At 43.0% G+C, this 23,585-nt stretch overlaps 1 protein-coding gene across 1 annotated transcript; it reads left to right on the plus strand.

Annotated features, from left to right (window-relative positions):
• The first annotated feature begins 2,102 nt into the window (after positions 1 to 2,102).
• On the plus strand, positions 2,103 to 20,217 carry erlin2 (ER lipid raft associated 2). Its single transcript, XM_083912084.1, has 12 exons — positions 2,103 to 2,192; positions 3,714 to 3,821; positions 4,505 to 4,586; positions 8,038 to 8,084; positions 8,335 to 8,396; positions 8,573 to 8,698; positions 10,320 to 10,393; positions 12,173 to 12,231; positions 15,830 to 15,921; positions 16,172 to 16,261; positions 16,965 to 17,044; positions 17,133 to 20,217. Exons 2-12 carry the CDS (start codon positions 3,715 to 3,717, stop codon positions 17,310 to 17,312), a joined length of 999 nt encoding a protein of 332 aa, XP_083768210.1. The 5' UTR covers positions 2,103 to 2,192; position 3,714; the 3' UTR covers positions 17,313 to 20,217.
• The last annotated feature ends 3,368 nt before the right edge of the window (positions 20,218 to 23,585 follow it).

The raw sequence follows: 23,585 nt of genomic DNA on the forward strand, positions 1-23,585 counted from the left end.
AGGAGTCATCAATATTCACAGGTAGGTGAACCTAATGAGAACCACCTGAAGTAGTACTAGTTGTTGTTGTTGTTGTTGTTGTTGTTGTTAAAAGTGGCGTTGAAGCTTTAGCAGTAGGCTACACATTTAATATCACTATCACTTTGCTCTGCCTCAAGTTCAGCAATAAACAGTGTATAACCACTTCCATGTCGAGCAAAGGTGGACAACTGTGAAACACCAGTGACGCTAATGCTGTGCAGGATCATTAACAACAGACTTTCGGCTTTGTTTTTGTGGGTTCAAGCTCTGACACTGATGAGGAAACTGATAGCTGTGATAAGGAAACCTTGCAACAAAAAGCACTAACCTGCAGGTGGGTAATAAACAGCTTCACTGAGTGTCGGGAAAAGGAAAAGGAACAGGAGGACTCAAATTTCGCATGGAGGAAATGAAGTGACGCATCAAAAATCACCAGCTGGACTCAAACTCGAGACAGTGCTGTTCATGTTCAGCATCTTAACCTCTTAAGAGTGTGAATCCTCAACCTTATTGAACAAAGTGTGCTGCGTTTTTGTTTTATTGGAAGTACAAGAACAGTGCATGTGGCTTCAGTTATGACAGAGAGACTTCACACGTTGCTCCTGTGTGCAGGGCCCCTGGTGACTTCTTTCCCTAACCAGCTGTTTTGCATATGTTCTGGGACAGATCTCATTTGGTTTGCAGTTTATTCATGCTGTAGACTTCCTCACAGTGACAGTATACATACATTAAAAGCATCCAAAGAAATCAGTTTAGCTTATTTTCCAGTCTTTTTGCAGCATGTTCCAGGTAGAAAGAGCAGAGTAGACGAAAGCCCTTTTTCCTAGTTCTGTGCAGACAAGTGGAACAGACAGCAACAACTGATCATTTGAACGCAAACCATAAGAATCAACACTTCTCCGTGGGATTAAATTACAGATGTAGGAAGGCAGTAGCCCAAGCATGGCCTTGTAAATAAAAGTGCACCAGTGTCCCAGCCTCCTGGTGGACAAAGAAGACCATCCCACTCCAGAACACAACACACAATGATGAGTCAGGGCTCTACAGTTAGTTAGATACCTACATCGATCTTACTTAGATGAGCTGAGGCATTCATATACATCAGGTCTCCATAATCTAAAATGGACAAAAAGGTTGCAGTGGTGGAAATTAAGCAGAAAATGGATGCGGCCAAGTACACCCAAATTATTGAGGAAAACCTGCAGCCCTCTGTTAGACGACGACCCAAAACACACCTCCATAAAAACAAGACAGTGGCTAAAGGACAGGAAGGTGAATGTCCTAGAGCGGCTGAGTCAGAGCCCTGACCTGAATCCTACAGAACATCTGTGGATGGACTTGAAGAGGGCAGTTCATCGCTGCTCACCACAGAATTTGACTGAACTCGAACAGTTTTGCAGGAAGAAAGGGGAAATATTCCCCATTCTAGGTGCACAAAGTAGAGACTCAATTCAATTCAATTTCAATTCAATTCAAATTTATCTAAAGTGCCAAACCATAACAAAAGTTATCTCAGGACAGTTTTCAGAGTAGGTAAAGACCACACTCTATGACTTAGTTATGGAGCCGATCCCAGCTGACATTGGGCGTGAGGCGGGGTCCACCCTGGACAGGCAACAGTCTATCACAGGGCACATAAAGACAAACAGAGACAGACAACCACTCACACACACACATTCACACCTATGGGCAATTTTAGAGTCATCAATGACCCTAACTCTTGCTTGTCTTTGGACTGTGGGAGGAAACCTGAAAACCTGGAGAAAACCCACGCAGACACGGGGAGAACTGCAAACTCCACACAGAAAGGGCCCCAGTCGGGAGTTGATTAGGGGCCCCAGTCGGGAGTTGATTAGTTAAAATATGTATATATTTTTTTATATGTTATCATTTCAAGCTGTAAAACAACAAAAGTGACTATTTCAAAAGGGTATCATGACTTTCTATAGGCACTGTACCTCCTCCTTTTCTTTTTCTTGCTTGTTTTGTTTCCTGCCATCCTGCTGCTCAACCCTCCAGCCCGGTGGGTGGCGCTAACGCACCAACCGCCATTACACACGACAGAAGAAGAAACGGTGAAACTCCACCGAAGAAGAAGAAGAATCGGCAGCAGAAGGTAGCAGGTGTCTGTTCCTCATCTGTTGTTCGTGTCTTCTCGGGCGAAATTAAAGGTAAAACCTGCCGAGCGATGAGTACACGTTTAACAGTCTGTTTAAACAAAGTCTCTTGTTTCCTCCGTCGCGTTAAATACCGCAGTAGCGTGTCGGAAGAGGAAATGACGTGCTGTTATTGTTGTGCTAGCTAGCTAGCAAAGGTGAATTAACGTTGGCGCTGTGTTGTTTACGTCAACAGTGAAGTGAAGCTAGGTGACACCTGGGGACTGATGGTGTCGTTAAACCGGTGTGCTGCTGGAAAAGGCTCTACTTTGTTAGGCGGCAGTAATAAAGTAACTTACATGATGCTACTACAGCTAGCTCCGACACCATGGAAACCAAAGTCGGTTCAAATTTCTGTTTATTTTAAGTTGATTTTATAATAACGCATACACACCAGTATAGTTTGGTTACTTTGGGGCTGTATGTTTGTTTTTAAACCCACCCCTGTCATTCGGCATACGTGTGTAAGCTATTATGCTGTTTATTTTATTTTTTTATAACATGATTTGAACTTTGAACTTCTGTAAGGGACACTAACGTCAGTGGAGAGGAAGCTTTTCCCACATTTCCGGAAAAAGTAAGATTTAATTCAGATTCAGGGTTTGTCTGATCGATGATTTTATATTGTGAAATCACCACAGGATCATTTATAAGCGTTTTAACTGTTCTTATGTAACACTTTTGTGTGTTTGCTGCCACGGTATTGCTAACAGAGTTGTTTAGTGTTCACTTCCGTTCTGTCCCTGCAGGATGTCAGGACAGAGCAGCTTTATCTTTCTCCCTGACCCCCTGAACACACCACAGTAGCTAACGTGTAACTATCAGGGCATAGCCTTCCTTCATTTCACTGTAGCAAACAACTTGATTCAGTTTCACTTAAATGCATCTTGTTTGTCTGTTTCCATTAAAATCTAGAGCTTCTCCCCAAGAAAAATACGATCAAAACAAATACTAGTTGCAGACCAGTGTCTTAAGAAGGACAGAATCAAAAGTCAGAATTAAATAAACAACTTAATCTGACATACACACACAAGTTGTATAAACACTGCTGTATTCACTTTGACTCTGAGACATGTCCAAGGTCACCAGATTGCAAAGCCTTGACTAAACACCAAAGCTAAGACGACACCTACACCAACTCTTTCAGCTTAAACCAGCTAAAATAAACAGTATCACATATAAATAGATACATACTGTGGGTCGGCAGATTTAGTTTATATATGACAAGTGATTACAACATTTTCACACTTTAGCCTCAATCCTCTTTAAGTGCGACAAGGTCAGCGAGTCCCAGCTGATGACTGGCTAAGCCTGAGCTGACAGGAGATAAACCAGTGAGCAAGAAGCCACCTCTAACAGTTACTACATTATGACACAAGCTGCTGGATAGATAGAGTGGATAGATGGTGTTTATTGGTACTTGTACTAAGTGGGGGCATTTAATTTTAATTAAGGCAGCGCATTGTACTCATCAAAAGAGAATCTCTGTCTCCATCTGCTCATTTTCACATGCTCTACTCCTCGTCCGCCTGCCAGGATGGCACAGTGGGGTGCCATATTCTCAATAATTGCTGCTCTCGGGGGAGCAGCGCTCTTAGCCTCTGTGCACAAGATCGATGAGGGACACACTGGAGTTTACTACAGGTGAGACAGCAGCATATGTTGTTGTTTTTGTTTTATTCAGTGCCTGGGGCATTAGTGCTCAACTGTTCTGTTATAAAACTGAGACTATTAAAAAAAGAGAGCATCTGCTTCAAAGGTGTTCATCAGCAGTTTCCTTAAACAGTGACTACTATAAATACCTGGGGAGTAAGATCGCCAAAAAGCCAGCTGTGGTTCTGTGCCTCTGCACCTCCTTTAGGTGCAGAGTATTTGTAGTAGTCTTGTACAGACATGCAGCAAACTATTAGAGTTTTCGTAATAAACGAGATACAATCAGCTTTTGCCTTTCAGTGCTGCTCTTTAAACAAGCGATGTGCTGCCACTGAGTCTGTGGTCTCTTATGAGTCATGATGGTGTCATCTACGAATAAAGATTAATTGTTTACTATAAGAAAATATTTATCTGGTCAAATTCTTGTATTTATAACTGCACCCTTATAAATGAGTTGCCCAAGCATGTGGACGCGGCAAAGAAGGAATATATGTGCTTGCCATCAGCAGTAGCATAAAGGGCAATGAAGGCCGAGTCCTAACATCAATTAAAATACCAAAACTGCTCCTCTTATTGTTTGGGCTAAGACTACGACACATAATCTCTCTAGTTTTATTCATGACAAACCCCAGGAGATGTTTATTCTAACATCACAATCAACTGTCTGTCTGCAGGGGAGGGGCTCTCTTGACCGCCACCAGCGGCCCTGGTTTCCATCTTATGCTTCCATTCATCACCACCTACAAGCCTGTTCAGGTGAGTCAAGCAAAGACATTTTTGTTATAGCATAAAACCCCAAATCACTTAGGATCTGTACAGCGTACTACACCCTCTGCTCTTAGATAGGGATGCTCGATATTGGCTTTTCTGCCGATATCCGATATTGTCCAACCCTTAATTTCCGATACCGATATCACCCGATACCGATATCACCCGATACCAATATCACCTGATACCGATATATGCAGCCTTTTTACACCAAAATTCATCACATATCACCTATTATGGAATTAACACATTATGCCTAATTATATTGTGATGCCCCACTGGATGCATACATAGATGCAACACGGCTTTTCAAATGTAAACACAGTCTGTACAAAATAAGTTATTGAAAAAAGTGCCATTCATTTAATTGTGTTTTTAGAGAGAATATTTTGCCTCAAACACACTACAGACAACATCACAACAAGGAAGATGCATAGCTTCAGTCCAGAGTAGTAAACAAACTTAGTTTTCTTTTTCCAGACTGAGTAACGACTGAGCCGGAACTTGACAAATAATACAATCAATAAATCAGCAGTTAAGCTCAACATGCTAACCTGTATTGGATCTAACGGATACAGCACCAGAAATTAGCTTCTCGACGTGACGGTAAACAACGCTGTGCAGTTCGGGTTCAGCACTGGTCTGAGAAATACTTGTGACTGGGCGTTAAACAGACATAACGGGGCTCGAGGAACTCCACACGTTTGGTGAATCCGGCATCTTGAACGATAGAAAAAGTTTGTTTCTCGGTGTCGGCTGTTGCTTCTTTTCATCACTTTGCTGCACAGATGTAGCGTTTAACTCTGCATGATTCTTCTTGAGGTGGGTGATCAAATGTGATGTATTAAAGGAAGACGCCTTGTTTCCTCCTCTCATAACGGACGCCTTGCAGTCATTGCAAAGCGCACATTCACTGTTAATAGGTGACACTTGGAAATACTTCCAAACCACGGACCTCTCATGCACCGGGAGAGCTGAAGCTTGTTAGCCACGGTTAGCAACCTACGAGTGAAGCGTGTTGTTGTTATACGTCATCAAGCACGCGCCTGTAAACGGCCCGTGTTGCATTCAGGTACACTCGGAAATGCTGAAGCCTACGGCCCGTGTTGCATTCAGGTACACTCGGAAATGCTGAAGCCTACAGAACTAACATCGGTTGTAAAAACCCGATACCGATAATTCCCGATATTACATTTTTAACTCAATATCGGCCGATAATATCGGTGGGCCGATATTATCGGACATCCCTACTCTTAGATCCTCAATTCAGATAAAAAACAAACAAACAACCATTTTATCAGACATGTAACAAATATCTTGAACAGGAATACCAAGTGTCAAACTCCTTTTTTGTGTGTGTGACCAAGAAGTTTAACAAAACACATATTAACGATAGTACATGATTATTTATCCTAAATCCTCATCATTATGTGGGTACAACATAAAGATGTAGACTAGTATTTTGTATGTTAGGCGTAAAGTCACACGCCGAATCAAACTGAGTCGAGCGTAGCCAGCCCGTGTGTTTGGAATAATGTTATTTTTGTTCACCGTGGCCAGAAAGCTAAACTTTTGTTTCATCTGAACACATAACTTGTCTCTAGAAGGCCTTTTTTTTCAGTCCATGTGATCCGCAGCAACTTTCAGTCGAGTAAGGTCTTCCTTCTTGTTCTGCAGCATCAGAAGAACCATAATAAATTCATACAATTACCACAATTCATGAATGTTTGCTTTTCTGACAAAGAAATATGTGCTCCACTCATTTCATAACAAAAAATAAGTAGAGGTAATTGGAAAAAGACTCCCGTGACATATGTGCTTCACAAGTGCATGTAAACTTCTGACCGCGGCTGCGTATGGGAGAGCCATTAATGAAACTGAAAGAGAGGGAACAAGCAGATCAGGGTTGTAAGAGAAGTTAAAATAATATTACAGATTGACTGGACCTGCTACAGGGAGCTGGGTGTTGTTTCTTCAAACAGTGTCCAGAGAAAGAGGCCTCCAAGAGTCCTTAATTAAAAACTGAGTATATTTCACTGGAGCTTTGTAAACGGATTTATATAATAAATTGTGGTGAATAGGGAATGAGACACCAGTCTACCTTTTAAAGGTCATGGCTGATCTGAACTGCAGATAAAACATAATGAAGATCCAGGCTGATGGAAGTTTGCATAAATGTTCGTAAACCTCCGTCATCGTTACTACATCCTCATCTATAAGCACACTCTCTAAACTTTAAGCACTAACACATGAATTATATAATATAATGCATAATAATGTTGAGTTTTCTAAAACATAATAATCTTATGTATCTTAATTTCAGGTCCTCCGCAATGAGGTTTTGCTTTTAATCCCTTCCAGTAAACAAACCTGGATGAATCTACTATATTAGGGCTGGGCAATAATTTGATATGATGCTTAACGTCGTCTTAAGTGATAATAACAAACATTATCTCAAATATTTCAGAAAATCTGATAATGGGAGTTTAGGAGTTTATATTTTGCACTAAAATTCTTAATAAAATGAGAAAATACTCTGTTTTTTTTCACCTGTTACACATTAGATCCACACATGAATACACAAAGATAGGCTTTACCATGTCATATTTCATAAAGACTATTTATTTATTTATTGAATTAGCAGAGAACATGCTATATGGTGATATCTATCGTTATCGAGAAATGATCGGGATTCAAGTTTTTGGCCTAACTACCCTAACATCCATCCATCCATCCATCCATCTTCAACCGCTTGTCCCTATCGGATCGCGGGGGGGCTGGAGCCGATCCCAGCTGACATCGGGCGTGAGGCGGGGTCCACCCTGGACAGGACACCAGTCTATCGCAGGACACACAGAGACACGCGGGGTGGGGGGGATCCCAGCTGACCTAATTACCCTAACATAAAACCTTTACAATCACGTAAACAAGATATAAGACACAGGACACAGCTATAACATATTTATTCATCATACACACTCGGCACTATCCACACTACTGGGCCCATAGAGCAGGCGCACTAGAGACTTCCACTGGCTGAGTCGGCTGCCTCATGTTTAGCGCTCTGGCTAAATTAAATGGGGATTAACTGATTTAATCATACAGCTCTTCTAGACTTTGGAAATGTTTTGGTAACCACACGAAGTGGGGTTTGCAGCCAACGCAAACAAACGTTGAGTTGTTGATTCAGCTCTTAGTGGTACTGCATTGCATTCCCTGATAGTGACCAGGACTTCCTGTAACTGTATTTCTCCTGTATGTACAACTGAAATCCAGGTTTCTTCAGTATAACACGGTGAATCATCTGATTTCATACTGTGTTGATGGATTTACTCCAGATCCTGCCACGCTTTGTCTGGTATTTTTATCACAAAGTTGTGTGGAGATTTTTGTGTTACTGGTAAAACGTACTAAACACGAATCCCTGTTTTTTGTGCAGACGACGCTGCAGACAGACGAGGTGAAGAATGTACCATGCGGCACAAGGTAGGTCGGCTGTTTTGATTGGCTTAAGTGCTATCAGATGTGGTGTCGAGACTTCTTACACTGAGCATTCATCTTGTACCCCACGCACTCCCACACAATACATCGGGTGGAGTATTACATCAAAACTGTTAGAGTTAGAGATCCAACGGCACCCAGACTGGAAATACAAACCCTCTATCTTATCAGACTGGTGTTTTAGATAAAAAAGTGCCTGCCAAATAATTAATGAAATGTATTTGCTTTCTTTTAGTGGAGGAGTGATGATCTACTTTGACCGCATAGAAGTGGTGAACTACCTCGTTCCAGCAGCAGGTAAACCGGCCAAAACCATCAACATGATTTTCTCATCTCGTGACAGCTTGGCACCGACAGACACAGAACACATGATCTTGTTGAAGCCGGGTCCAGAACGGCCACATACTGTGTTGTGTGTTTCCATTCTTGCGGTAAACTCTGAATTGAATCAGCATGTATTTATCCCCGTGCAGTGTACGACATAGTGAGGAACTTCACGGCAGACTACGACAAAGCTTTGATATTCAACAAGGTTCACCACGAGCTCAACCAGTTCTGCAGCGTTCACTCGCTGCAGGAGGTCTACATCGGCCTGTTTGGTAAGTGCAGCTGACTCTAACTGCTAATTAGAAACACCTTCTCTCAACTTTGTTTTTAATGGTACATCACATAAACAGCACGTAGACAGCCTACAGCAGAGGGTTCAAAACACACTACATTTTTACGGCTTGTCTCCATAGGTGGCCAGTGTCCTGTTAGACACAGCTACTATGCATATGTACTTTACTCAAGTGAGCCCACACACCTGAATGTTACAAAGTATCTGCCTAACAAAGATCCCCTGAAGGTAAATACAACCATGGCATAGTGATGAGACACTGTTGGGAACATGTACCGAGGTTAGCACAACATGCAGATCGGCATGCGGGTCAGTCACACTATAGTGAGCGCAAATGAAACGGCGGAGCAGGAAGACCTACTTGCGGGTTCCCGTTCAGGTATAACAACAACAGGGGCAGAGTTGTGTATAAGCCAAGTACGGTGTGTATGCGTTCCTCCACATTTGTGAGTCTGAATTAAAACTATTTGTAACATTGCTCCTGATGCACGAGTTACATTTTTATTCTATTTATTTTGCATGTTCAGAATCATGGCATTAGATGCTTTTCACATTTATAGCCTACTGTGACTTGTTGCCTTTTTGGGCAAGTGTTTGTTGAGGTAAGTTAATATCAAGCATGTAAGGAGTGTAGCTAGTAGAATATAGTTCATCAATCTCAGATCAGCTTTGAGTCTGATGACAATTTAGCCTCTGGGACCAACAACAATACTATAATTTTGGGCTTTCTGCAGCAGTCGTCATTTACGGTCCTATTAGTCACTTGAGCGAGAAGGGAGTTGGGAAATGGCATCTCTATAAACAGATGTCAGCATATAAATGCAGATAAAGTTAATACCAACTACAAGCTAATGAAAAGCTAAATCGTTGTTAGGCAATAGCAGATGGGTACCATGGTTACATTTCAGCCACACAGACTCTTTAACTGCATGCAACCAAAGCTCAAACACGATGGATCAATACTAATTTGACTACAAACAGAAACCAGACCGCTTGCGTGACCCAAATGTTGTCCTGTTGCCTCTAAATTCTGCATTCTTATGTAGATTCACAGTTTATACAGTATTATTTAGGGGTGTGACGAGACACCCAGCTCATGAGACGATGCGATACACGTTATTGGGTTCATGAGAAGGAGACAAGATTTCAATACTGTTTTTAAGCACGTCGCTGTGTTACGGTGCTGACGTCACTATCTTCTTACAGTGCTCACACTGTTCCTGTCTAATCTGTCACACTGTTGCCGTTTACCAATTTCACCTGGAATCCAAAATGCTGACACACAAACGATTGCTTGGCACTTATGTACTGATATCATGAGACAACATTTCACTTCAACCAAAAATACTGTCAAGTTTTACCATCGCAAGATCTCATGGGACGTTACACCTCTGGTATTATTTAACCCATCTGTCTGTCAGCCACCACTACACACTGAACATGAACATCCCACATGTATCTGAACGCTGGATGCAGGATGTTTGCGACCTTGACTCAGATTTGATACAATTTATTTGAGAGATTTGAAATCAAACTTTTTATTATTATTCTTGTCAGCTCACCCACCCGCCTTGTTTTCTCTCTTGTACTTTACCCCACAGACCAAATTGATGAAAACCTGAAGTTGACACTACAAGAGGATCTAACATCCATGGCACCTGGACTTATCATACAGGTAGAGTAAAAACCCCAGAAAGGCTAAAACCAAGACCCAGACTGTTTTTGACATTTTATGCACATTTTCATTCAGTTGCAGAACTGATTACTTTGACCTTACATTGAGAGACGCTGGATGGATGTATCCGTGTCAGCACATCTACTACGGGTCGACTGATGATGTTTTCAGGGCTGATTATTTGTGGTTAATGAGACCGTTGAAAGGAGCCAGTTGAGGTGGTTTGGGCATCTAGTAAGGATGCCCCCTGGGCGCCTCCCTAGGGAGGTGGTCCAGGCAGGTGCAGCTGGGAGGAGGCCTCGGGGAAGACCCAGGACTAGGTTGAGAGATTATATCTCCACACTGGCCTGGGAACGCCTCAGGATCCCCCAGTTAGAGCTGGTTCATGTGGCCCGGGAAAGGGAAGTTTTGGGGTCCCCTGCTAAAGCTGCTGCCCCCATGACCCGACCCCGAAAGGAGGCTGAAGATGAGAAGAAGAGATCGATATTAGAAAGTGCATGGCAAGGCAGCGTAATGAAACAGTAAGTAGAGCAAGAAAATTCCAACATTTGATCCAATAATGACTCCAGGACTGTGCCACGGATTGATATCAAGTGACAATAAGCATCAAAGAATGGAATTTATTGATACATTATTGATACAGTCCAGATATATTGGAATGACAAAAGCTGCTTTTTCACTCAAACGTCCCCGGAAAAACAATCCTCAGAACTGTTAGGTGCCTCCAGCCCTTTGTTGTCTGCATTCCCACCGTGGATTACAGACCCTTGAAGATTAAGAAAATTAGTCCTCTGACATCGGCAACATGAAGGGACGAGGGCTTGGTGGTCGCAGCGCAAAACAATGTCGCCGGCAGTTCAGTGTGACGACTGTGACAGATTTTACTGCTGCATGTTGGATGTAATGAATGAAATGCAGAGGAGAAATATGAAACTTAGTGTCATTCCCCGCAGTAAATCATCTGTTGAGTGTTTGATGTTCCCTGCAGCCCCTGCAGTCCCTGCAGTCCCTGCGGTCCCTGCAGTCGTGAGGCAATGAGTACCTCAAAATGTTTCTAGTCCCTGGGGAAAGTTTCCGCGGTCAAGAAGCGCAGTATTGCTTACATTTCTTTGAGTCTACCAAAAAGGTCGCATCTGTCTTTGTCGCCTGGTTGTCTTTCTTCAGAAGGCTACTTAAAAACATCATCTAAACTCAGACTGGACAGCACTACAGAACCAGGGTATTGAAGTTAATGTTAACCTAATTAAAGTGTAAACAGTTTCAGAGTCAGAGTCCTTGATAACAAAGTCATTTTACAGTTTGCAGCCTTACATTGACTTCCATAGCCTCCATAAAGCCCCTCTCCTGGAGAGTTCTTTATAACAACATCATTTGTCTGAAGGCTTTTTATAAATGACAACATTATGACTGACTTTAAGAGGAGCCCGATTGGTGTCACCACCTACTGACCCCCCCCTCCACACCCACAGAGATGCACACATTTCATTCCCGAGTGTTAAACGCTCTACTGGGCTTTAACACTCCGTTTCCTGTCAAGCTCTAGAAACAGTTGAAATAACAATTTCTTTCTGGGAAACCAATGATCTTTCAGTTCATTTCAACAGAACCTCCTTTGTCTCAGGGCTCTTCTCCAACTGCCTCTTCTTGTCCCCTGGTGCTGAAAACCTCTTATTGAAGACATGTTACTTTGAATTGTAGCGCTGTCTTTATCTGCCAATTCACTGTTGACATTTTTTTTTTTTGTCTCTGTCTTTGTTCGTCTGTCTCACTGCTCCACAGGCGGTCCGTGTCACAAAACCCAATATTCCAGAGAGCATTCGCAGGAACTATGAACTCATGTGAGTTTTCTTGTTGTTTTTTTTCATTGGGCCGATTAATGAATGTTCCCTGACCCCAGAATCCTGTGTTGTGTAACTATTTTCCCGCCCCGGGGGATGGACCTAAGTAAATCCAACTCTCTCTGCCAAGTCCTGTAACACTTTTGTTTCATGTCAGTCTGGGAGCTTCTTACTGTGGCCTCGTGAATCAGCAGCATGTGCCTTGTAACAGCATCTGTGATAAAGAGAGGACATACCGTAAGGCTCGTGGAAGCCCTGTGAGACATCAGCCTATGTGGGAAGTGGAAGTCTTCAAGTCAGACACACACATTGTCAGATAATGTTGATATTGTTTAGCTTAACGTCAGGCACTGTGTCGGATTTCTGGCCCAAAATCCACACATGTCACATGTGAGCATCAACTGGTCTCCTTAGTTTCTGCAGATGTGTTGATGTTATGGCACAAATGTTGTGGGTCAAACACAGCATTGTGTATAGTAGACAAGCACCTCACTTCCCAGGAATGTCTGTGAGCCCTTTATTGTAAAGCATCAGCATAACTTCCCTTCCACTGTAGAACAGCGAAGCATTCACTGTGCTTTCCCAAGGAAAACTGATTCACTAAGCTGTCCCCCATAGTTAGTTGTTACACCTCCTGCAGCACACATGCCGCTTACGAGACAATGGCCAATTCCCCGTTACTTTCATGAGTTGGTTGGAAACAGTCACCGGCTGACCTTTGAATGTTTCAGGCTGACTCTTAATAGCTACATACATGAGGATAAGAGACTGAGGCTCAAGCTGTATGTCCTCTGCAAAGAATCAACTAATCCTAGCAGTTGATACACAGAGCAGATATGATACATGTGTAAAACATGTAAGGTCGTTAAGTTATTTCTTTTTCATCTAAGAAGGACGCATTTTTGATTTGAATAGCCGGTGAACAATTACACTTTGGATGAGCATACTTTTGGTTTCCCTTTCTAATAATTTGTTCACCCTAATGTTTTTACAGCCTGTGAGGCAGTCTGAGGATAGATGTTGCTTACATCACCGGATGCCAGTAGTGTAAACAAGGCTCAGCAGTTAAAATGTGATCATTGAAAAAGATGGCAAAGAGAATGGAAACAAGCTTCGGGTTGTGAAATCAAATCAATTTCCTATTAAACCAGCAGTTATAGTGTTTTAATTTAGAAGGATCACTCGAGAGATGAACAGCCTTTAGACACGTATTGATACGGTTCATTCAGTAATCACATGTCTTCCAATGACGCAAACACAAGAAGATGAAAATGCAAAGCCAAGATGTAGTGTGCAGGCTGGGCATTTTGGTAGCCCTGTGAGACCATCCTGATGTTGCGAGCTCCGTTGTATTTCACTCGCTGATCAGTGTGCAGGTATCGTGCGGCAGAGAAAATTTGGAGAAGTTTGCCAAGCGACCGAACCAATCAGCATTGGTTTTGAAGCGACTGTTAAGTGTAAACAACATGACTGCTTCCGTGTATGACATGAGCGCATGCTTCTGTTGGAATATGGACCGGGCACCTGATATTGTGCCTTTTATCTTTAAATTTGCGTTACACAAACGGCAAATATCCTTTTTACCGACATGTTGTTTACTTTCTGAGCTTTGCCCCGACGCTGTTAGCACGTGATACACTTTGTTGATCTGATTGGTTGATTTGGCCCGTATATTATAGTTTATCCAATCAGCAACCAGTATTTTCGCCCCTTCCCAAAAGATCTCCAAATGAGAGTTCCCAGATGGAGATGCTTAGAAAATGTGAATTATGTGAATCAATCCATCTGACAGAGTCCGGTTAGCATTCTGGTCCCTGTGATGGCACAGGGTTCAGATGCTACATTGGGACTTTGGAACTGGAAAGTTTTAGGCCCAGTCCAAATTTCTGCTCTCATGGACTTTCCCAAAGGTTTGCCAGGACTCAAGGATATCTCATGCCTATTTTGAACACTTCTCTGCAAAGTTTCACTTTCACTTAAAGCTGCAGTTTCTTTTTTTACATCACAAAAATAATGGCAGGAATCAGGAATCCTGATTCAGGAATCCAAAAGTTCTGCCAACAAGTTTACATGCATATAGCAGTAAACACCGCGTAGAGCTCTTTGTTATGATCATGCCTCTTATTTAATTTAAATCCTGTGAGAGTGCAGTGCTTATGGCTCCTGCTGCGTTCATTTCATATGGAAGTTAAGTACCATTCACATCAGCATCCACGTCGTAATCACAAAGCTCTAATACATCGAGCTTGGTGCCTGAAAAGGCAAACAAATATGGGTCCTTTATGTCATCCTTAGTCCAACGTTGAAGGTAATTTAAATACTTAATTCTGATTGGTCAGTCATGGCATTCTACGGTACAGACCGTTGCTATGTAAAACTGACTGTTGCTTTGGACGCAGTTCTGATCTGGAAGAACACGTCAGTCTGCAAAAAGACGTCTGGTGAATCTACCCTAATAAGCAGGATGATGTGAGCGAGCCGGGTCATTATTGAAAGGACACTCCTTCGGGGCGATTCGAGACCTGTCCTGCATCGGTTCCATCACAATAACAACTTGCTGACTCTGCATTATTCCTTACAACACTGATAGAGTATTCAGTGGGAGGCGATTCCGGTCCTTGCAGAGCCACTGTCCTGCATGTTTTAGGTTTCTCCCTACCCTAACACACCTGAGTCTAACAATGATCAAACATGTGACGAGCATCAGCTGCTTGATAATGAGCATTAGAATCAGGTGTGTTAGAGCAGAGAGAAACCTTAAACATGCAGGACAGCGGCAGTTCTGTAGTTTTGTAAGGAATAATGCAGAGTCAGCAAGTTATTGTGAATGGAACCGATGCAGGACAGGTCTCGAATCGCCCCGAAGGAGTGTCCTTTCAATAATGACCCGGCTCGCTCACGTCATCCTGCTTATTACTCGTCAACTTGCTTTCAACACAAAGCTCAGGTTCTTTTCTTGTGTCGTCGCTGAGGTCAGATTCAACAGACGTCTTTTTGCAGACTGACGTGGTCTTCCAGACCAGAACTGCATCCGTAGCAACAGTCAGTTTTACATAGCAACGGTCTGTACTGTAGAATGCCATGACTGACCAATCAGAATTAAGTCCCGCTGAGGTTAGGGTTACAGGACAGTGGCCCTCCAGGACCAGAATTGCCCACCCCTGTTGTAAGTGCACAGTCTTTTTAATCCTCACATCACCACAGCTCTTACCTCTTTTAATAACAATAACTGTACTGTCTGTGGTGGAAACATACTCAAAACAGATCAGGTGTTTAGGTCCGACTACATACGGCTCTAAAGGTACGTAGGAATTTAAAATAAAGAAACTCACAGTCAAACTAGAACACTAATTAGGCTTCTGAGGATGTATGGGAAAGAAAAATACAAATGTTAAAGCCTCTGCACACCCACACAGGTGTTTAGAGTTAACACCCCTGCATATATTAACGTTACATCACTACATTCAGATAAAAGGAGTGTTGGATGTCCCACCTAAACAGTATCTGTACATGCCCGCACAGTCCCAAGGTGAGGTCTAATCAGTGAGGAACACCTGTGTGGGCGTTTTAATGTGAAAGTGCGTGTTCACGTTTGCAGGGAGAGCGAGAAGACGAAGCTGCTGATCACTCAACAGACACAGAAGGTCGTGGAGAAGGAGGCGGAGACGGAGAGGATCAAAGCCGTGATAGGTGAGAAAGAGAGAAAAGAAAACCAGGGGGAAGTGCGTCACACACACACACACACACACACACACACACACACACACACACACACACACACACACACACACACACACACACACACACACACACACACACACACACACACACACACACACACACACACACACACACACACACACACACACACACACACACACACACACACACACACACACACTACAGGTTGAACGTGGACATATGCTTCTTTGTTTTGCAGAGGCGGAGAAAGTGGCTCAAGTGGCAGAGATCAAGTTTGGACAGAAGGTCATGGAGAAGGAAACGGAAAAAAAGATCTCGCAAATTGAAGGTTTGTATCGAGCGGTGAAAGAAGCACTCAGATACGCTGATAAAGGACCAGTACAACAATGTACAAATACTCCGATCACAAGGCAGAGTGTTGAATTAAAAGCTTTTTGTAATTGGTTTATTCCTAATGCTTCGTATTATATGAGCTTTTATGTCAATTAATAATCTGCAAAGTAACTATAGTAAGTAGGAAAAGTAAAGTGTAAATTGTCATAAATTGGAAAGTAGTACAAAACTGATAAAGTACTTGCCTTAAGAACTTGAGTAAATGTACTTAGTTACTCTCCACCATCATTCGTATCCTAGACAGGCACAGTCTTTGACTTCACAAGTAATAACATGAATAACCTCTGTGTGCTATTCAGGTGTGCTAATTCCTACAGCCCTCATGTTGTGCTTGATGACACACTGATATCCTTACATCACTGTAAACCACATGTTTGCTACTAGAGTCAAACTGTTTGATTCTTTATGAGGAGGCAGCTTTCAGTAGCTGTGCTGCGTACAACCCAAACTATTCAAGTTCCAAGTGTGTTTGTCTTGAGCGCTGTTTTACTGTTTAGGTCTGGAGGACAGTTGTTTAAATGGATCTCGTGTGTTTAGGTCGCGGTATTTACGCCAGTTCCTACGCTTTGTGGGCGGCAAAGCGGATTGGACTCCTTTTTATCAAACCGACCTGTTGACTGTTTGTTTCCGATTCGCAGACGGTGCTTTCCTGGCCCGTCAGAAAGCCAAGGCAGATGCAGAATTCTACACATCGCATAGAACCGCGGAGGCCAATAAGGTAAAGAGATGACACAAACGCACGTCCCACCAAATCAGGACCGCACAGTCCAGACGGTTCTCTTTTAATTTGAATTCTCCTCTTGCAGCTGAAGTTAACACCAGAGTACCTGCAACTGATGAAGTACAACGCCATCGCAGCCAACAGCAAAATCTACTTTGGAAACGATATACCGCAGATGTTTGTGGACTCTGGCTCTGCAGGGAGCTCCGTCAAAGCCTCTGCAGCCATGGACATTGTTGCTGAGCAGATCCTGGACCTGGATTAGCAAGGGAAGTAGCGGGGCCCACAGGACCACCCAGGGGTTTGATGACCGTCTGCTGGACGGCAGGAGCCCGGCCCACAGACTGGCTGGCATCTTCTCCCTCTGACCCGGAGGGGGGTCTGCTGGATCAGGGCCCGTATTTCTCAAACACCTCTGAATAACCGCTAGAAATCACACTGAAAGTTTGTAATATTCTCCTACCTCAGGGTCGAGAACTGAAGCTATTTAGGAGGCTTCCTAGGCCTCCACTTTGTTCTGACAGAGAATGAGATTGTCTAAATTTGATTGAGTGCAAGAAAAACTAGCTAAAATAACAACACCCATAAGTGTATCATTCACACAAAGCGATTTAGTCAAAAGCAACTGGACTTGGTTATTTGTCTAGGAAGACGTTTCACCTCTCATCCAAGAGGCTTCATCAGTTCATGTACGCATCTGACCAGGCTGGGACTGGACCAGGACCAGGACCAGGACCAGGACCAGACTGCGACTGGACCAGGACCAGGACCAGGACCAGGACCAGGCTGGGACTGGCCTGGTCGGATGCGTACATGAACTGACGAAGCCTCTTGGATGAGAGGTTTCCACAATTCCAGTTGCTTTTTGACTGAAATTGCTTTGAAATGAGAACATTCACAGGTTCATAATTAGATCCATTTCCACGCATTTGTACTCGATGAGCGTTTCAAGCAGTGATATTTGTTCAGTGGCGTGGAAATGACTGAATTCATCTTAATTAAGCTTCTTGGTGCAATGAATTAAACCACATTTATTGTTTTTGTTAAATGAATTGGCCATTTGCTAACCCCGTACCCTAGTTACTGTTGCTAAGCGTTCTGCTCTCACACGGCAACGATGACTACGGCAGCTTCTCATTTCTAGGCGGTGACTGAAGATTTTATTGGCTAAAACTGACTTAATCAGCTGTAGCTAGGTGGCTAGTTAAGCTAACGTTGGCTCAATACGTTGGTTGAAATCCCCGACTGACTGTTTCATTTTTCCAGCCGACTCATTTTTAAAACAACAATCTTGTGGATGGGGACTTAAATCTGCACTTAATGGCTACATATTGCACTAAAAGTCATTCAGCTCCACCTATAGAAAGTTTTTCTTTATAAAGTCACAACGTAATGAAGTAGTAGTTATAGTTAGTCCTATGCTAAATATTGGCCGTTGAAGAAATACTTCATTTTTATGGCAGGTAGTGAGCTAGTTAGCGTGACATGCTAACAATCACAGCTTACGTTAACAGAGATGAACAAAGAGGAATCCCGTACTTGTGTTTTACCTTGTTTTGAAAAGGTGACACACAAGTTTTATCAGAACTTTTTAAATGCAGTTTCACTTTGTCTACAGCTCGATTCACACTACGAAAGCACGATCGCTGTTTAACGGGGGATTTAGCAAACGGCCAGTTGCATTTATTTAATGTTTTGCGAATGAAGCGGTTGCATCCCAGGGGGAAAAAGATCTGGACATGGACTGACTTGACAAAATAAAGAAAGTAATTCCCAATGTCGATGCTCCTCCGGTGATTAAAGGACCCGATAGGCGTCGCTCTGAGGCCACGATTTCTTATTCTGAACTGCTTGAAAAATACTGTCCCTGACCAGAAACGTCACTGTTGACAAAAGACAGGGACGATGAATGTGCTGTGGTAGCTGCTGCCTGTCTGATGGATCCATCCGTCTATTTGGTTGTTTATTCTTTTTTTCATTTCTTCTGAGCACAGACGACTCGTTGGATATAATTTGAATTTGCGCAGCTACTTGAAGTTGTACCACATTTTGCTGTATACATAGCACTGTACTCTCAGTGGAGAGACTTATGTTTGTGCGACTGCTTATTTTGACTGTTAATATCTATTTTGCATTGGGAATTTTATTCAAAACCCGGGCCCACTTTGAATGTTGGGTTACGACAGCTTTTGTACTCATACAGACGTGACGCTGGCTTTTCACAAGAGGCAGTTTTCACCTATTTTCGATGCTTTAATTGTAACCGTTTCATGTTCGCCCTTGTCTTTGGCAACAGGACCCTTTGCCCCTGGAGGGGGAAGAGGTCGTAGGAACTGCAATTTACAGATTGATGTTGAGAAATATTACCAACCTGGGTTTTTTCAAGATTATCTGAAGGGGTCAGAAATTCATTTTAAGTAGAACGAGTCCCACATAGCCAGACCTATGGCTGAACCGTCATCAGTCTGACATAGGGCAAAAAAAAACCCCGATCTGGCTTGTTTTTGTATTTCTTTAAACCAATCAGAATCACTTTGGGGAGCCGTGATGCAGCGGTGGTTCCCTTGCAAAATAGATAGTGGAGAATGCTAAGTGGTATACAGAAGGCAGCCAATGGCAGGCTTCAATCAGCAGTCTACATCTGGTGAGTCAGACTGATCAGGACCAAAACACCACACTCGATTAACTGTCATGGCCCATGTCTTCTTACTTAGATGACTAAAACTATTCTTTGTCCAAATGTGAAGGTCGTTTACCAGCATTTGGCCGTTTTTGTTGGGTTGTTTCAACAGAGGGCTGTGGGGTTGCACAACACAGAATACGTGGGTATGAGTTAACGACGAAAGTATGTATTCTTCAAAGTAAATTGAATCATTTTATTGCGTAGCTTCAGGCGTCGAGGGAAGGGCAGGTTCAGACGTGGATTCTGGGAACTTGGCATGTTGAGCAGAGACTACCAGAGTGAATGATAATTCTGTAGTCTGAAGCTAAAGCCTCTGTCCTGAATTCACTGTCACCCATTCATCATTTCTTCTAAAAACAGTGATTATATTATGTGTTTTTTGGCACCGACCTGTTGTTCTGTTGTCTAAAGTTGGTCCAGATGACCCTTAAAGTGACCTCCGCTTGTCATTTTTTGTATACATATCTTTGTTTGAGACTCAATGACTTGAAAGGCAAACGTGTTAGCACTGATTTCAGTTGTGATGTGCAATCAAGATATTGTCCCTTGGCAATAAAGTTGATTATTCTTTGAGACGTCAATGACATTATTAAGAGTTTTTATTAACATAGCAAGTCCAATGGGAGGTCCACTTATGAGTAACAATGATACTAATCTTGCATTACCAGACCTAAATCCAGAAAAGTCTGGCTGCACGAGTTATTATTCTGGAATAGGAGGGAAACACCTGGCTTTTTAGTGTTTCTTTAAACCTATCACAGTCAAATTGGTCGTTGCTAAGCCCCAGATGCATCAATGGCGCCCTTACAAAATTGATGGCGGAGATAGTGGAAGGGGAGGAGAATGCGTCTGGAGCAGGTGGCCAAAGCCAGGCTTTATCCCAACAGTGTACATCCAGTTAGGGCGCACTCACACTGTCCATCCGTACCGTGCCCAAGCACGCTTCACGGCTTAAGTCTAGTTCGTTTGACCAGTGTGAGTGCAACCGTACCGCGTCTAGGAGGCCACTCCTACGGCCACGGCCCATTTGAACATGTACGAGCATGAGGCCTACGGCTGTTCTGATGTAATTTTATGTGCGCCTGTTCGGACATAGAAAAAAGAAGGACGGACCATGCAACGTCGAGTAAACGCAGTCGTGCCGCGTCACAATGAGTCCAAAAACAACACGAAGCCAAAAATGTTACCATGTGTTCTGCGCTGCTTTCCATTATGTGGCCCAAAGACCGGGTGCTTTTGTAAACAAAGCGACGCATCGCAACGTCAATCAATGCGTGTGACGTGTTACGGCGTGATGACGTATAGGCAGCAAGAAGCATTTGGCGAGGCCCAGGTAGTGTGAGTACAAACGGGCCTGGAGGGGGGGACAAGGACCCTAAAGCACGGGGCACGGGACAGAGGAACAGTGGGAGTGCGCCCTTAGTCAGACTATAACACCAGGGGGCCGCATTTAGACAACCGGGATGAATGGAAAAAGCCAGCCTTTCTCTAGTCTGGGTCGCATAAAATGGAATTACTCAAGTCAAGTACAAGTCGCTCAAAATTGTACTTAATTGTACTTTCCACCCTTGCATACAGTTTCACCCAGAATAAATCTCCATGGTAACTTATGTAACTCTGCTTTTGTGCAACCGAGTCCAGGATTAAGTAAACCAGGATAACCGGAAAGTCCCGTCTTAATCCATTATCTAGGTTTTGTGCACTAGCCCCCAGAATGAAAGCTTCCTATGTTTGTATTGCTCATCACAAATCATCCAAACTCTGGCGAATCAGGTGCGGACGGGTCTCGAGTTTCTCTTTCATACATGTAAGACGCAACAGGAGATTGCGTACTCACAGAAGTTGGCAGGTCTCTTCTCTCCGGTTAGACATTTTGTTGACGTCTTCATGTAATCGCCGTTCTTTTTCACCCTCTGAGGTTTTGTTGTCTTCTGCTTTTGCCTGAGCCGCATGATAGAAACGTCACCATGCTCAAAAATGGGCTCAGTCGGAGATTACCCAGGCTCTGTGATGAGGGCCTGGCAGGGTAAAGTCCATTCTGATGTCCCATTCAGACATCTTTGCGCTCTCACATACAGCTCCTCTGGTTGACCTCTAGATAAGTTTTCACTGAATGTTTGAAAGTCACTGGAGGAACGAATGAGTCACTGGGGAACATTTCTTTCATTGAGATGTCTGGGATTTCACATTTCACGGCCACCACTGAACCCCATCTTCATGAGTCACTCCTGATTAACTCTGAACCAACAAATAGTTTGTTTTCCAGTGAACATTCAGGAAATGCGTCACGTATGCTGCAATCCTGCCCTGGCTCCTGGTTTACAGTGTCTAGATTATGTGGGGAGACTAAAATCAGACCTATAATACTTTCGGGGGAGCAGGCAACAAGTTGTGAACACAATACTGATATATTATTATATTATATTATCACAGCTGACAAGTTCTAACTCGCTGGCAAACAGTTTCCTACCTTTACACAACCAGCAGTTAGTGAGTGACAGTATTCATTTGGAGTGGCATTTCTGTCCACCTGATGAAAGAACAGAAAATTACAAACTGCAAGAAAAATAATAACTCTGAATTAGAGGAAATGGACATTTTTAGACAAGGATGACAGTAAATGATGTTGTGTTTGACCGTCTAAATCAGGGGTTTGCAACCTTTACTATCAAAAGAGCCATATTCCCACTCCTCCAGCAGATCAAATGTGTCTGGAGCCGCAAAACACATTTGACGTCACAGCTTATAAAGGTTTATATAAAGTTACTGTTCCCTGGCTTTGTTACGTGTCCTAGAATTGTGGTTGTTCGCTGATTTCTCACCACATACCAAGCATACAGGTAAGCCATCATCATGTGAAAGCAAATTAAAAATGTCCACGAAACAAGATTTTCCACCAGCAGTGCGGGTCACCAAGTCATCATTAGCCCCCTGCAGGGAAAGGCTCTGGGCCGTAGACACGAAGGATGTGACGCATATTTCAGTTTCACCTAATATTTCTTCAATATCACCTTCAACTCCAAGATGAAATGTTTTTATTGTCCACTGTGCAAAAAAACACATTATTTACACACTGTGTATAGATTTTTTCCAAAGCTACAGGGACTAAAGGGACTAAAGAGAAGCATGCAGCCCCAGAGCCGTGGGCTGCAGAGCCCTGGTCTAAATGATGATGTGGAGGGTGAACTTGGAAAAGGATGAGAAGAAAAGGAAAGAAGCCCTCTGTTAAGGACCGTTCAACAATGTTTCATGTCAACTATATTTTATAAATTCGGTTTAAAAAGAGAAATGACTGAACACTGAATGATGGTGAATATGTTTATTGTGGATTGAACTTGGGATAAAAATCTAGAAAAAGAAGAATTACTTTATTTATCCCGCACCGGGGAAATTGAATTGAATTTTTTTCACTCTTATTATTAATCATGTCACACACACAGGACCTATACAATTAAGGAGAGATCACACACACACACACACACACCCCAATACAATTAAGGAGAGATGTTAGAGCGAGGGGGCTGCCAGTGACCTGCTCCCTGAGCAGTTGGGGGTTCGGTGACTTACTCAACAGCACCTTGGCAGTGCCCAGGAGATGAACTGGCACCTCACCAGCCACCAGTCCACGCTCCATACATGGTCCACACAGGGACTTGAACCAGCGACAATACGGTTACCAGCAAAGTCCCCTATGGACTGAGCTACTGCCGCCCCGAATCAAAAAGCAAGGTGGGAATTCAACATCATTTGTATTAAAGAAAAGTGTATTTCTGTTTTACACAATAGCAACTATAACTTTCCAATGTTAATAAAAGTCTTCAGATTGCATGAAAGGCATAACTAATGATGCTTTTT

This window comes from Echiichthys vipera (genome assembly GCF_963691815.1).
Source record: "Echiichthys vipera genome assembly, chromosome: 4".
NCBI classification, from domain to species: domain Eukaryota; kingdom Metazoa; phylum Chordata; class Actinopteri; order Perciformes; family Trachinidae; genus Echiichthys; species Echiichthys vipera.

Excerpts from the sequence above, each read along its gene's own strand:
- erlin2 (XM_083912084.1), top strand. The coding sequence starts at position 3,715 with ATGGCACAGTGGGGTGCCATATTCTCAATAATTGCTGCTCTCGGGGGA. Across the intron at positions 3,822-4,504 it reads CACACTGGAGTTTACTACAG|GGGAGGGGCTCTCTTGACCG; the intron begins GTGAGACAGCAG and ends GTCTGTCTGCAG. Across the intron at positions 17,045-17,132 it reads GAACCGCGGAGGCCAATAAG|CTGAAGTTAACACCAGAGTA; the intron begins GTAAAGAGATGA and ends CTCCTCTTGCAG.